General features: G+C 36.2%; 1 protein-coding gene across 3 annotated transcripts in view; it reads right to left on the reverse strand.

Moving 5' to 3' along the window:
• The window catches only part of LOC106063539 (probable sodium/potassium/calcium exchanger CG1090), a 76,419-nt gene that overhangs the window by 42,144 nt on the left and 17,970 nt on the right, over positions 1-16,305 (reverse strand). For all 3 annotated transcript variants that reach the window (XM_056003933.1, XM_056003936.1, XM_056003928.1), the window contains exon 3: positions 7,557-7,754. In XM_056003933.1, coding sequence (XP_055859908.1) covers positions 7,557-7,754 — 198 coding nt within the window. The remainder of the gene's footprint in view (positions 1-7,556; positions 7,755-16,305) is intronic.

Genomic DNA, 16,305 nt, shown 5'->3' on the forward strand with positions numbered 1-16,305 from the left:
CCAGCCAGTGTTAGCAAGTCAAAATCAATGCCAGCCAGTGTTAGCAAGTCAAAATCAATGCCAGCCAGTGTTAGCAACTCAAAATCAATGCCAGCCAGTGTTAGCAACTCAAAATCAATGCCAGCCAGTGTTAGCAAGTCAAAATCAATGCCAGCTAGTGTTAGCAACTCAAAATCAATGCCAGCCAGTGTTAGCAACTCAAAAATGCATGCTTGATACACATTAAGACTTTATGTCTCGAGAAAAATTTATTAATGCGACATTTATTTTTCATTATTTAAAAAAAAATCACTATTTTTATGATCAAATATTATAGTAAGCATGGAATGGGTTGCCTGGGCTAGCCAGGAAAACCAGTGACTTTGCAGAATGACGCGTAGGACGTAATCATTTTTTTTTTTTTTTTTTTTTTGAAGTAACGTCTGTATCATATAAGATAAGATAAGCAAAACGTTCATCTTTTATCAATGGAAAAAAAAGAGAAACAGTGAAAACATTCAAAATACTTTTTTTTTTAAATAAAGGCAATAACTTCTTTAGGCAACTTATTGAGCGATTGTTTTTCTCTTAAAAATTAATGAATGTTTGATAAAAAATCCAATGGAACATTTTTCTGAACCTGCCCCATCAACGCCGAGAAAGAATCCTGGTTCAAGCCACTGTATACATTTATGACACTTTATGATATTCCAATGATTAGCATTTAGATCTAGACTTAGAAGACGATGCGCAATATTTTCCTGAACATTACTTTATTTATGATTTATTAAACTCTTGAATCAATAAAGCCTTACATTTGGAAATAGTCCTTTTCAAGCTGATGTTGGATCTAGACCTAGAGCTAGTTGAGCTGCGTAATATACATACATACAAAAATTGCTCGTTTAAAAGTAGGCCTAATAGGATACTGTCCAATTAACCGAAAATGAGCGGTCAAGTACTTAAGTACTGATTTTTTATATGCATAGAACAGTGGTGCTCAAACTACGGCCAGCGGGCCACATTCGGCCCCACAAAACCTCGCCCACAGTGCAAAATGAAGCAGTAGAGGATTGGTTCCATCGAACGATTTCTTTGTGGAGGCCGACAAATGTTGACGACCAGTGGCCAGATCAACAATTAATATAATTATATTGCTCATTAAAAATGTTAATTAGAGTCATCTTAAGAATTGCGTGCGTGATTATATTACTTCATGACATGTATTGACTTCGATGTTTCCTAACACTAATAACTGACATGTACACCTAGGAGTGGAGTTAATACATGTGTGAGAGTGTGAATAGAATGGACGGGGAAAGAGAGACTGAGAAAGAAGAGTGTCCGTGGACAATGTTTAGACAATCGATTGAATCAATGTGTTTCACTTCACGTGATTTTACGTTTCCTAAGCCAGACAGACGTATGCCGATGAAAGAGATTACTGGTCATAGTCTCACTGTCAACTCGTATTAACACACGTGTCTTGACCATAGTCTCACTGTCAACTCGTGTTAAAACACATGTCATAGCCATTGTCCTACTGTCCACTGGTATTTACACACATGTCACTTCTATAGTTTCACTGTCCACTCGTATTAACACATGTGTCTTGGCCATAGTCTCACTGTCCACTTGTATTAACACACGTGTCTTGTCCATATTCTCACTCTTCACTCGTGTTAACACACATGTCATAGCCATAGTCTCACTGTCCACTGGTATTTACACACGTGTCATTTCTAAAGCTTTATTATCCACTCGTATTAGCACACATGTCATGGCCATAGTCTCACTGCCCACTCGTATTAACACACGTGTCATGGCCATAGTCTCACTGTCCATTCGTATTAACACACGTGTCATGGCCATAGTCTCACTGCCCACTCGTATTAGCACAGATAAGTTCGTGTCTAAACTTTAAGGGAACGTATGAAACTTATAAGAGAAACTAATCATGTATGAAGAGATGAGCTTCATGCAGTGGCTGAAACGGAGAAAGTTAATGACACCAACCGTTGCTTCAAACAATCGATGGATAGTAAAAAGTTTTGGCGTCGAGACGACAGTTCCAGATCGAACCGCAACTTTAAATGCGTCAGTGAAACGATTTGACACTTCTGCTAACTAAATAAGTGATGCATCTAAGACTTCGCTCAAACAGTAACTCATGCAAGGAATTCAATGTAAAAGGATGCAAAACTTCACCTACTAATTTAAAGAAATCTGGCACACAAAGGAAATTCTAAAGGACAAATTGGCACAAACATAGCCATTCAGGCACATCATTTTAACTTAATATTCTAGAATTCAACAAGAGAGAAACAAGCAAAATACTTTTTAAAAAATCTTTTTTTTTTTCAAAAAAAAAAAAAGCTTATCTAAGAGAAGCAAAATCAGGCATAAGCTTTTTTTTTCAATATAAATCAAAATCAATTAATTACCACCAATAAGCAAATGGGTTATTTTTGTTAATTGATTCGTGTATTGTTGTCGACTATGAATATTTATGCAAAATTTTAATTTGATCCGAGAAAGGGAAGTGGGGGAAAAAACTTGTACAAAATGTAAAAGTGGGAATAGCTCCACAGTCCACTATACAGTCAAATATCTCAATACGTAGCTTTTATCTCCATTTTTTTATACCAAGCAAATTAATCCATTACCAATACTTAATTAACTAATTGGTTGTTGTTGGTTTTTTTTATTGATTCATATTTTATTGTGTACATCAAATAATTGTGTAAAGTTCCAACTTGAGAATGTGAGTGGGAGAAATAACGTGAGCAAAAGTATATAAGACAGACAGGCTAATGGCAAATTTTTAATCGCCTTAAATGGATGGAGATACTACTGCTAAGTTCTTTGATCGTCGATATCAGACAGAGTGGGTGATGACGTGGGCTTGTCTGGACAATGACGTGAAATGTTGTTGAAGATTAGGTGTGAATTAATGGCTGTGGATGACAACTAGCGCGGTGGATATCAAGGTCGTGTGGCAGAGTGTGGGTACTTTTGGTTGACAATGTTGGATGTTAAAGTGATTTCATGGGATTTGGTGCTTGAAGACTTTGGAATGTAGTGGTTGCTAATTATTACTGGGTCTAATCCTAGCCTGATCAATATTTTACACAAAATGAAATAACCTTGATCACTACATGTGTTTCTAATGAATAACGGTTGTACTAGACACATGATACTTTCGTATACCGTGGATATGAGAAATAAAATCTCTACTATATACCCAAAGAAGCCAAAAAGAGTGTATTTAAAGTATTCTAAACAGAGATAATTGCAAGGTACACCTGCCACTAAACATGATTCTACACGCACATTAACAAACTCTGTAGAAAGAAATCAATGTTTAATCATGGATGTATTTTATCTCGAACAGTTTCTAAGCTCAAGTTAATCACTGATATGGTCTAACTAAAACTATTTCTAATAACTGACATGTACTTTCTCAGTGATGCCCGTAAAAAGACCCGCGGGCCGGACGAATTGTTATCTGGCCAGAGGAAACATCGGATCAAAATGTTTTAGAAAACCACTCTTACTTCCATTCCGCCATGAATTTCAGTCTATGCTATTCTATAATATATATATATATATATATATATATATATATATATATATATATATATATATATATATATATATATATAAATATATATATATATATTGTGTGAGAAGGGAAAGAAAATTGTTTTAATTTTTATCCGAATCTGCAGTTATTTTTAATTATTTGAAGTTCCCCTTCTGTCTTGAGATAGCCGTGTCCATAAAATCTAGTGTGTGCAACACTGGGCATCATTTCTGCATCATTCTGGATCTTCTTTTTGGTATCAATGCAAGTTTAACATGTTTGCGTTAATGAAACGGGAGATCGGAAGAAAATAAAAAGTAAACCGAGCTTCGAAGAAAAATGGATTGATCTGTATTTTTGTAGAACATGTTTATTTTTAAGATAACATAAGATAAAATAATTGTTATTGATCCAATCAAATGGAAATTCAGTTTGAGTACAATTGACCACCTCAGCGTAACGAGCTATTGGTCTACTATGCCTGCGGGCTTCGACGTGCAGGTCAGTGTTGTGTCCTTACATAACGACTGATCTCGGTAGAAGTCGTCAGCCTTTCACGCAGGATAATTTTATGGCGAAGAAATATATGGGTAACAATCTCCATTTAAAACTAAGAGAGAAAGAAGCAGAGCTCCAAATGTTTTCTATCTGACATATGTGATACCGCTCATCTCTTGGGACTTATTCGCGGTACAAATGTTTTCTATCTGACATAAGTGATACTCATCTCTTGGGACTTATTCGCGGTACAAATGTTTTCTATCTGAAATATGTGATACCGCTCATCTCTTGGGACTTATTCGCGGTACAAATGTTTTCTATCTGACATAAGTGATACTCATCTCTTGGGACTTATTCGCGGTACAAATGTTACAATCACAGAAGAGTTCGCAGCTATGATGAGGGGGAGGGGGCACCACTGACGAAGACGTGTTCCAGGAAGTTTCAACCACCTCCAGAATTGTGAGAAATTAGTGGGAGGGAATAATGAAGTCACCAGAAGTAGGGCTGGATGTCACAGAGGGCTGGCAGAAAGAGTTATCAGAAAAGATGCCAATTCTAACGGAACCTCCGTGGCAAGGTGTTGAATTAGGACCACGTGGTCAGGGGTTCAGCACTGTACATTTTATTAAATTACAAGAGTGAAAACAAAACTTTCAAAGATTTTTTGTTAGAATAGAACCAGAATGTGTACACGTTCTGTTACACAATGGCCTCCGCTAGTTCAGCAGAGGGAAGATACTAAAACTATAACACAATGGCCTCCGCTAGTTCAGCAGAGGGAAGATACTAAAACTATAACACAATGGCCTCCGCTAGTTCAGCAGAGGGGAGATACTAAAACTACAACACAATGGCCTCCGCTAGTTCAGCAGAGGGAAGATACTAAAACTATAACACAATGGCCTCCGCTAGTTCAGCAGAGGGAAGATACTAAAACTATAACACAATGGCCTCCGCTAGTTCAGCAGAGGGAAGATACTAAAACTATAACATTTCAATTGTTATGACTGGAGAAGTCAAAGCAAGTGCCTCAACTTAACAATTCCTCATGTTGTGGGATTTGGCATTTTTAAACGACAACACATCACATCTAAATGAACTCAATACAATCTCAGGAAAAAAAACAACAGAATTTCGTATGTGTGAGTTGACAAAAGCAGAATAATAGTAAACGAATTTAGCATGCCAAAAGGGGCTGAAAATAATGTTACGAAATCGCTTCACAGACAAACATCTAGATTCAGTGCTCCGAGTTTGTCTCATCTATGCAGTATGATATTCAAAAGTTGTTTTCGGATACACTAATAACTAAGTGATAACATTCCATAGTGCATGTACTAGATATAACTAGATCCACGGGTTGCTAATAGAAGTTGTTTACTATTCATTCTATTGTTTTGTATCTTTCGTTGATATGGCCCGAGACAAGAGTGTTGGAAATTAAAATGGCCCGCATATCGAATCTATCTGAAACTGTTTATAATCTAAATTTAATCCCTGATATGTTTTATCAAAAACTGTTTCCAAGCTAAAGTTAATCATTGATGAGTTCTATCGGAAATTATTTTTAAGCTAACTTGGAGAGAAATAAGATGTCAGACCGTATGCTAGTGTTCAGTTAGTAATGTAGACATATAAGTCATTGACTTCTTGATCTAGCTCATTTGAAGAGATTAGATTACAAAAAACATAAATTACTAATAGCGCCTATGAATTACAACTGTATAGAGTTAATGCCCTACACAGACCTATGTATATGTCACTTTCATGTTTAGAATGCGTAAATGTATTGATGTTCCTGGACATAGACTCACAACCTGTTACAGATTAGGTTGAATTGTTTGCTCTATCTTAGGTGAAAATGGGTTTTTAATTTATTTTAGTATATGTTTCTCTTGGACTTTTTTTTTACGAATCATCTTTTCAGCTTGCAAATTTTTCATCGGTTCAAAAAACAACAAGAAGCAAAAAACAATAAACCTGTGTGGGTGGGTGGACACAGATCTTGAAAACGGCTCAAAGGATTTTCCTAGAAATTTGACACTTTATGTAAATCTTTGGGAAAAGAATTACTAGCTAATTGGCCAAACAGTGAAAACACAGGTTTGACCTATATGTTTTTTTTCCCAAATATAATCATTTTTAAATTTGAATTAAGTCTGGAATTTAAGACATTCTTTATGTTGGAGACATATACGTCAGCGGGTATTCCCACAAGATTAATGACCCATGAGTGAAATAAATGAATAGACGTCCATGTTGCGCATAGTCTTCTAAGTCTGGACATATAGGTCTATCATTAGAACTTTATATTCTCTGAGTAGATTTATACAATCGCTTAAACAGGATTTTTTTTTTTGGAGGGGGGGGGGGGATTTGAGGTGGTGACAAAATGTTCCTTTTTTTGTTCATCATTCATTAGTTATTAAGAGCAAAATAATCGCCCTTACAAAAATGTCAATTTCATTAGGGAGGAATTGTCTTTAAAAAAAAGTAGCTTTTTTTTTTACTTGTTTATGTTAAATTTAAGATAATGATTTGTTTTCGCTGTGTTTTCTTTATTCAACTCGTTAACTGTGTGTCATTGAGGATTTCTAAGTCTAATACGCACGCAATGACCTCACAAAATATAGATACAGTACAAGTTAATAACGAGGTGGTAGAGTATTATTTTAAAGGTGGATGTATTTTTTATCAAACACAGCTCAGCTGAAGTCCAACTCCATGAGTTTTAAACTCATGCCCCTTCAGTTAGGTAATAAAGTGTTTTACGCCACTAAGTCTCAAGATTCTGCCTATTTTATAACTCATTTACATTGTAGTATTGAAGGATTGCGTTTAAATTGTTCAAGACTTTCAAAAACACTAGATTCATTTAGATGTGTATGTGAATCAAGATGATCCCTTCAATTCAATCAGCAGTGTGTCATAGGGGCCAGGGAACTAAGCAGCTAGAGAGCAATAAGAGAGGCTCCGTATTTCTGGATCCCGCATCTTCAATACAAGTTTCATGCGCTCTCTTGTTTCTATATAAGCAACAGATGGAAACCTTAGAATAGGAGGTGTTGTTTTTTATCTTCCAGTGTAATTTGTTTATCCATATAATGAAAAAGGTGAAAGTAGGGGCTGGTCATAATCCAAGAGAAAGGAATTTTAATTCAGTTTATTATAATTAAAAGTATTAAAATTTTGATATGAATATTTAATTCAAATAAGTATCAACATTGAAGTAAGGATTCAGTCTCATGGGAAAGAAGGATTTAACCCTTTGCTCTTTGAGCCAGGCATCCATCCCTACTAAATTTTATGACCAAAAAAAATTCTCTATCGATACGTTTTGCATTAAACGTCTTACAGTTTAAGAACTTATAAATGCTTTAAAATGATATTATTTTCTTATGGGCTCAGAAAGCTAACAACACCTTCGTAGTTAAAAAACTAGGCTGAAAAAAAATTCGTGAACGAATGGTGGCACTGATGGACTTACGTTCACAGAGAACTTCCAGAGCTGGTACGAAGTAGCTGTCGCAGACGATGGCAAGGGCCAGGAACATGTAAGCCACCAGGATGATGTGCAGAACGATGGCTCCTTTAGATCGTTGACTTTGGCTGAAATAGTCTCTGGGGAACTGCTCCACGGCTCTAGGTGTACAGTTCTGTAGTGACAGTAAGTGTCTGGAGGAACCTAAACAAGAGACACAACACAGAAATGAGGGTCAAGCCATGGCAGAGACACAACACAGAAATGAGGGTCAAGCCATGGCAGAGACACAACACAGAAATGAGGGTCAAGCCATGGCAGAGACACAACAGACAACAAACCAATGTTGAGCCAAGACATACACAGCAAACAAATGAATGTTGAACCAAGACATACACAGCAAACAAATGAATGTTGAACCAAGACATACACAGCAAACAAATGAGTGTTGAACCAAGACATACAAAGCAAACAAATGAGTGTTGAACCTAGACATACACAGCAAACAAATGAGTGTTAAACCTAGACATACACAGCAAACAAATGAATGTTGAACCAAGACATACAAAGCAAACAAATGAGTGTTGAACCAAGACATACAAAGCAAACAAATGAGTGTTGAACCTAGACATACAAAGCAAACAAATGAATGTTGAACCAAGACATACACAGCAAACAAATGAGTGTTAAACCTAGACATACACAGCAAACAAATGAGTGTTGAACCAAGACATATACAGCAAACAAATGAGTGTTGAACCTAGACATACACAGCAAACAAATGAGTGTTGAACCTAGACATACACAGCAAACAAATGAGTGTTGAACCTAGACATACACAGCAAACAAATGAATGTTGAACCTAGACATACACAGCAAACAAATGAGTGTTGAACCAAGACATATACAGCAAACAAATGAGTGTTGAACCTAGACATACACAGCAAACAAATGAGTGTTGAACCAAGACATACACAGCAAACAAATGAGTGTTGAACCTAGACATACACAGCAAACAAATGAGTGTTAAACCTAGACATACACAGCAAACAAATGAGTGTTGAACCTAGACATACACAGCAAACAAATGAGTGTTGAACCTAGACATACACAGCAAACAAATGAGTGTTGAACCTAGACATACACAGCAAACAAATGAGTGTTTAACCTAGACATACACAGCAAACAAATGAGTGTTGAACCTAGACATAAAGACACACTCGGAGAATGTGGACTTAAAAAAAGAGAAAAGGAAATCAAAAGTGCGACATAATCTTCAAGAAATTAACTGCTATGTTCTTTACATTGTCATCTCACTCACAAAATACCAACTTAACATGGACCTAACTATAGTTCCTATACTTAACTACTCAATTTATAAGTAATTATAAAACCTGACTCTGAAACCAACTCCGCATATAGGTCAATCCCACAATGCTTGCTCAAAAACGTTTTCGTCAAGGAGGCCATACGAATTTCTAGCATCACGGACCGATCTGATCAACGGGCCGATCTTATTAACCGGCTGATCTGATCAACGGGCCGATCTTATTAACCGGCTGATCTTATCAACAGGCCGATCTTATTAACCGGCTGATTTTATCAACAGGCCGATCTTATTAACCGGCTGATCCTATCAACAGGCCGATCTTATTAACCGGCTGATCTTATCAACAGGCCAATCTTATAAACCGGCTGATCTGATCAACGGGCCGATCTTATTAACAGGCTGATCTGATCAACGGGCCGATCTTATTAACCGGCGGATCTTATTAACAGGCCGATCTTATTAACAGGCCGATCTTATCAACAGGCCAATCTTATCAACAGGCCGATCCTTTACATTTTCTTCACGTTTTTTTTTTCATAATCCAATTTGTTACATAGTGGATAGAAATTTCGAGTTGCCGGAGATCAACGACTCACGGGCCGATATAACCCGAGGCAGAGGTTGGAAATAACTACCTAAAAGGAAAGAATTCTAGCACACATCCTGAAAGACAACAGACCTATATAAAAAAAAAACTCCTTATAATCAATATAAACAAACGCACACAAAAATGGAAATGTTATGACATAAAAATGTGCCCTCCTCATTAAATGACATTCGTTACAAGGCTGTAAGAGACTGTTTAAGGTGTAACATTAACTTGTTTGATATATTTTAATGTAATCCTAGAGATAATAGCAAGAACTATAAATACAGGCAGAGAGGAAGACCTGGGTGAATATGGATTGAAACGCTACACAGTGAAAACCTCTTTGATAACGAAATGAGAAAAAAAAAAGTAGAGGACACATTCAAATAATTATTCAAATAATTATCATTGTCGACAATATCATATGCTATGACTTCTAAACAAGAGAGATTATTTTGCTATTTATTACTAATGAAGAGGCGCGTGAGTGATAATGCGCTTAACTTCCGAACAGGGGTTGCGGGTTCAAACCCTGGTGAAGACTGGGACTTTTAATATCGGGATATTCGGGATATTGAGTTCGCCTCTGAGTCCACCCAGCTCTAATTAGTTGTGGAAAAGTAAAGGCGTTTGGTCGTTATGCTGGCCACGTGACACCCTCGATACCGTGGGCCACAGAAACAGATGACATTTACATCATCTGCCCTATAGATCGCAAGGTCTGAAAGGGGGAACTAATAACTAATAAAAGTTATTTAAAAAAAGGAACATTTTTTAAACCCCGCCCCATTCCCTTGGTTAAGCTTTTGTAGGCCTATAAGTCTACTAGAAAGTATAGGCCTAATACCGGTATTCTAATGAAAGGCCTTTCGAACTTGACTTTGAAGACAGTACGCAAAATATTCCTGAACATTAATTTATTAACCAATTCAATGAATAGGGCCAACTTGCGGAAATACTCAAATAAGTCATTTTAAAATACATTAATCTTCGTTGTCTAGCCAAATTTAAATTTATTTCTTTTTATAATTAGAAAGAATATAACGGTCAAACTAGAGTTTTACGAGCTAGTAATTCTTTTCCCAACGATATACAGCGAATTTCTAGGAAAATCGTTAAAGCAGTTTTTGAGATCCGTGTTCATCCAGTTTTAGGTTTTAGTTTCCACGAATGTACGAGTTGAATAGAGGTATTGTAATGATGCAAAATTTTTACATACGTAGGCTGAGGAAACAATATCATAAAGAATAATAGGGCAAATTTCGATTCATGCTGACGGCTGTCTGAAGCGTATACCTTAAATGTATTCAACAGCCTGGCCGAGCCTGGCTGTTGCAAGTTATGCTCTTTTTAGGCAAGAGATTAAATCAAAAATAATAATCTTAGTGAGAACAAATCAACAACATCGAGCTGCAAAGGGAAATAACTAATCTTATAAAGTACAGACGTTAAAAAAAAAAGGCAACCCATTCCATGCTTTAATAGCACTAGTGATGAAGGAGTATTTGTACAAATTAGTCCTAGTATATGTAACGAGGAATGTGCCTTTATCTTTGTGACTTTCCGAGTATCTTATTAAGGGTAAATTTTATATTTGAAGATTATGTTCAGTGTTTTAAGTATAGTTGCTACTTTATATCCTGAAGGGTCTCTAAATATAAATGTTTCACTTTGTACGAGCCTACAGAGGTAGTAATTGGATATCTCAAGACATCTCAAGTTGACAGGGTCTGAAATAATTGACCCATTTCAGGTCATTGAACACGGTCACCTGACCCCCCATATTACTCATAAAGTCTCAAAGATTATGTTTCCGCCACGTCCTGCGCTTCGATGCACTTTTCAATCGTACAAATCTGACGACAGGGGGCGCTAAACAAAGCTTGACATCATGTGTAAAAAGAAACAAAAATTCCCTACAGAATTAGCAATTTAGCGATTCAAAAACACACGCACCACATCATTTTGGTTTGCAACAAGAGCAGTGGATTGAGGGGGTGTGAGAGGACAGCATATGTTTTACTAACAGCCTCCCTCCCTCCTTTTTAAAAAATATATATATACATATATAGCCTTCTATACGTATATGTGTGAAGTATTGACCATCTCTTAAACTCTCACAGAAGAGACGAAAATAACATAAAAGAGGCTGCATTGAAAAATGCATTGTAAAAATGTCAATAAAGATATCAGTTTTCCATCACGGCAGACTGTAGCAGATGTTGGTTATCAAGCCTTAACCAACTGTTTGAGTGGCTTTAGTATATGTACTTTGGAATGTCTGCTTAAATGAAACTACTTCCATTCTATACGTTTAAAAATTCATTGATTCAAGAATGAAAATTTGGGTAATATTAAAATTTGCAATGTAAAATATTTGTATAACTCATTAGAGATATAGATTTACAGTTTTGGCATAAGTAATGACAGTTTTACAATTTTAACATACGAAAGAACAGCTTTACATTTCTCAAAAGTCCAGTGGTAATTTTTTTTCAAACTTAAAGCGGGTTATTTCCCGTATAAATAATCGCCTAGTTTATCATTCCCCATAGATAAACACTCAGGTTTATCATTCCCCTATATAAACTCTCAGGTTTATCATTCCCCTATATAAACTCTCAGGTTTATCATTGCCCTATATAAACTCTCAGGTTTATCATTCCCCTATATAAACTCTCAGGTTTATCATTCCCCTATATAAACACTCAGGTTTATCATTCCCCTATATAAACTCTCAGGTTTATCATTCCCCTATATAAACTCTCAGGTTTCTCATTCCCCTATATAAACTCTCAGGTTTCTCATTCCCCTATATAAACTCTCAGGTTTCTCATTCCCCTATATAAACTCTCAGGTTTATCATTCCCCTCTATAAACCCTCAGGTTTATCATTCCCCTATATAAACTCTCAGGTTTATCATTCCCCTATATAAACTCTCAGGTTTATCATTCCCCTTTATAAACTCTCAGGTTTCTCATTCCCCTATATAAACTCTCAGGTTTCTCATTCCCCTATATAAACTCTCAGGTTTCTCATTCCCCTATATAAACTCTCAGGTTTATCATTCCCCTATATAAACTCTCAGGTTTCTCATTCCCCTATATAAACTCTCAGGTTTATCATTCCCCTATATAAACTCTCAGGTTTATCATTCCCCTTTATAAACTCTCAGGTTTCTCATTCCCCTATATAAACTCTCAGGTTTCTCATTCCCCTATATAAACTCTCAGGTTTCTCATTCCCCTATATAAACTCTCAGGTTTATCATTCCCCTATATAAACTCTCAGGTTTCTCATTCCCCTATATAAACTCTCAGGTTTATCATTCCCCTATATAAACTCTCAGGTTTATCATTCCCCTATATAAACTCTCAGGTTTATCATTCCCCTATATAAACACTCAGGTTTATCATTCCCCTATATAAACTCTCAGGTTTCTCATTCCCCTATATAAACTCTCAGGTTTATCATTCCCCTATATAAACACTCAGGTCTATCATTCCCCTATATAAACTCTCAGGTTGATCATTCCCCTATATAAACTCTCAGGTTTCTCATTCCCCTATATAAACTCTCAGGTTTCTCATTCCCCTTTAAAAACTCTCAGGTTTATCATTCCCCTATATAAACTCTCAGGTTTATCATTCCCCTATATAAACACTCAGGTTTATCATTCCCCTATATAAACTCTCAGGTTTCTCATTCCCCTATATAAACTCTCAGGTTTCTCATTCCCCTATATAAACTCTCAGGTTTATCATTCCCCTATATAAACTCTCAGGTTTCTCATTCCCCTATATAAACTCTCAGGTTTATCATTCCCCTATATAAACACTCAGGTTTCTCATTCCCCTATATAAACTCTCAGGTTTATCATTCCCCTATATAAACACTCAGGTTTATCATTCCCCTATATAAACTCTCAGGTTTCTCATTCCCCTATATAAACTCTCAGGTTTATCATTCCCCTATATAAACTCTCAGGTTTATCATTCCCCTATATAAACACTCAGGTTTATCATTCCCCTATATAAACACTCAGGTTTATCATTCCCCTATATAAACTCTCAGGTTTATCATTCCCCTATATAAACTCTCAGGTTTCTCATTCCCCTATATAAACTCTCAGGTTTATCATTCCCCTATATAAACACTCAGGTTTATCATTCCCCTATATAAACTCTCAGGTTTCTCATTCCCCTATATAAACTCTCAGGTTTCTCATTCCCCTATATAAACTCTCAGGTTTCTCATTCCCCTATATAAACACTCAGGTTTATCATTCCCCTATATAAACTCTCAGGTTTCTCATTCCCCTATATAAACACTCAGGTTTATCATTCCCCTATATAAACTCTCAGGTTTCTCATTCCCCTATATAAACTCTCAGGTTTATCATTCCCCTATATAAACACTCAGGTTTATCATTCCCCTATATAAACTCTCAGGTTTCTCATTCCCCTATATAAACTCTCAGGTTTCTCATTCCCCTATATAAACTCTCAGGTTTCTCATTCCCCTATATAAACTCTCAGGTTTCTCATTCCCCTATATAAACTCTCAGGTTTCTCATTCCCCTATATAAACTCTCAGGTTTATCATTCCCCTATATAAACTCTCAGGTTTATCATTCCCCTATATAAACACTCAGGTTTATCATTCCCCTATATAAACACTCAGGTTTCTCATTCCCCTATATAAACTCTCAGGTTTCTCATTCCCCTATATAAACTCTCAGGTTTCTCATTCCCCTATATAAACTCTCAGGTTTATCATTCCTCTATATAAACACTCAGGTTTATCATTCCCCTATATAAACTCTCAGGTTTCTCATTCCCCTATATAAACTCTCAGGTTTATCATTCCCCTATATAAACTCTCAGGTTTATCATTCCCCTATATAAACACTCAGGTTTATCATTCCCCTATATAAACTCTCAGGTTTCTCATTCCCCTATATAAACTCTCAGGTTTATCATTCCCCTATATAAACTCTCAGGTTTCTCATTCCCCTATATAAACACTCAGGTTTCTCATTCCCCTATATTAACACTCAGGTTTCTCATTCCCCTATATAAACTCTCAGGTTTATCATTCCCCTATATAAACACTCAGGTTTATCATTCCCCTATATAAACTCTCAGGTTTATCATTCCCCTATATAAACACTCAGGTTTATCATTCCCCTATATAAACTCTCAGGTTTATCATTCCCCTATATAAACACTCAGGTTTCTCATTCCCCTATATAAACACTCAGGTTTCTCATTCCCCTATATAAACACTCAGGTTTCTCATTCCCCTATATAAACACTCAGGTTTCTCATTCCCCTATATAAACTCTCAGGTTTCTCATTCCCCTATATAAACACTCAGGTTTCTCATTCCCCTATATAAACTCTCAGGTTTATCATTCCCCTATATAAACACTCAGGTTTCTCATTCCCCTATATAAACTCTCAGGTTTATCATTCCCCTATATAAACACTCAGGTTTCTCATTCCCCTATATAAACTCTCAGGTTTATCATTCCCCTATATAAACACTCAGGTTTCTCATTCCCCTATATAAACACTCAGGTTTCTCATTCCCCTATATAAACACTCAGGTTTCTCATTCCCCTATATAAACACTCAGGTTTCTCATTCCCCTATATAAACTCTCAGGTTTCTCATTCCCCTATATAAACACTCAGGTTTCTCATTCCCCTATATAAACTCTCAGGTTTATCATTCCCCTATATAAACACTCAGGTTTCTCATTCCCCTATATAAACTCTCAGGTTTATCATTCCCCTATATAAACACTCAGGTTTCTCATTCCCCTATATAAACACTCAGGTTTCTCATTCCCCTATATAAACACTCAGGTTTCTCATTCCCCTATATAAACTCTCAGGTTTATCATTCCCCTATATAAACTCTCAGGTTTATCATTCCCCTATATAAACACTCAGGTTTATCATTCCCCTATATAAACTCTCAGGTTTATCATTCCCCTATATAAACACTCAGGTTTCTCATTCCCCTATATAAACTCTCAGGTTTATCATTCCCCTATATAAACACTCAGGTTTCTCATTCCCCTATATAAACTCTCAGGTTTATCATTCCCCTATATAAACACTCAGGTTTCTCATTCCCCTATATAAACTCTCAGGTTTATCATTCCCCTATATAAACACTCAGGTTTCTCATTCCCCTATATAAACACTCAGGTTTCTCATTCCCCTATATAAACACTCAGGTTTCTCATTCCCCTATATAAACACTCAGGTTTCTCATTCCCCTATATAAACTCTCAGGTTTCTCATTCCCCTATATAAACACTCAGGTTTCTCATTCCCCTATATAAACTCTCAGGTTTATCATTCCCCTATATAAACACTCAGGTTTCTCATTCCCCTATATAAACTCTCAGGTTTATCATTCCCCTATATAAACACTCAGGTTTCTCATTCCCCTATATAAACACTCAGGTTTCTCATTCCCCTATATAAACACTCAGGTTTCTCATTCCCCTATATAAACTCTCAGGTTTATCATTCCCCTATATAAACTCTCAGGTTTATCATTCCCCTATATAAACACTCAGGTTTATCATTCCCCTATATAAACTCTCAGGTCTATCATTCCCCTATATAAACTCTCAGGTCTATCATTCCCCTATATAAACTCTCAGGTCTATCATTCCCCTATATAAACTCTCAGGTCTATCATTCCCCTATATAAACTCTCAGGTCTATCATCCTTTAATCAAGTTTTCCCGTGTATAAAGTTTCAAGTGCCAACTGCAATATCCTTTATTTTTCACAAAGCTTTTTTCTTTGAAA

Source organism: Biomphalaria glabrata, chromosome 1, assembly GCF_947242115.1.
Source record: "Biomphalaria glabrata chromosome 1, xgBioGlab47.1, whole genome shotgun sequence".
In the NCBI taxonomy this organism is placed as follows: domain Eukaryota; kingdom Metazoa; phylum Mollusca; class Gastropoda; family Planorbidae; genus Biomphalaria; species Biomphalaria glabrata.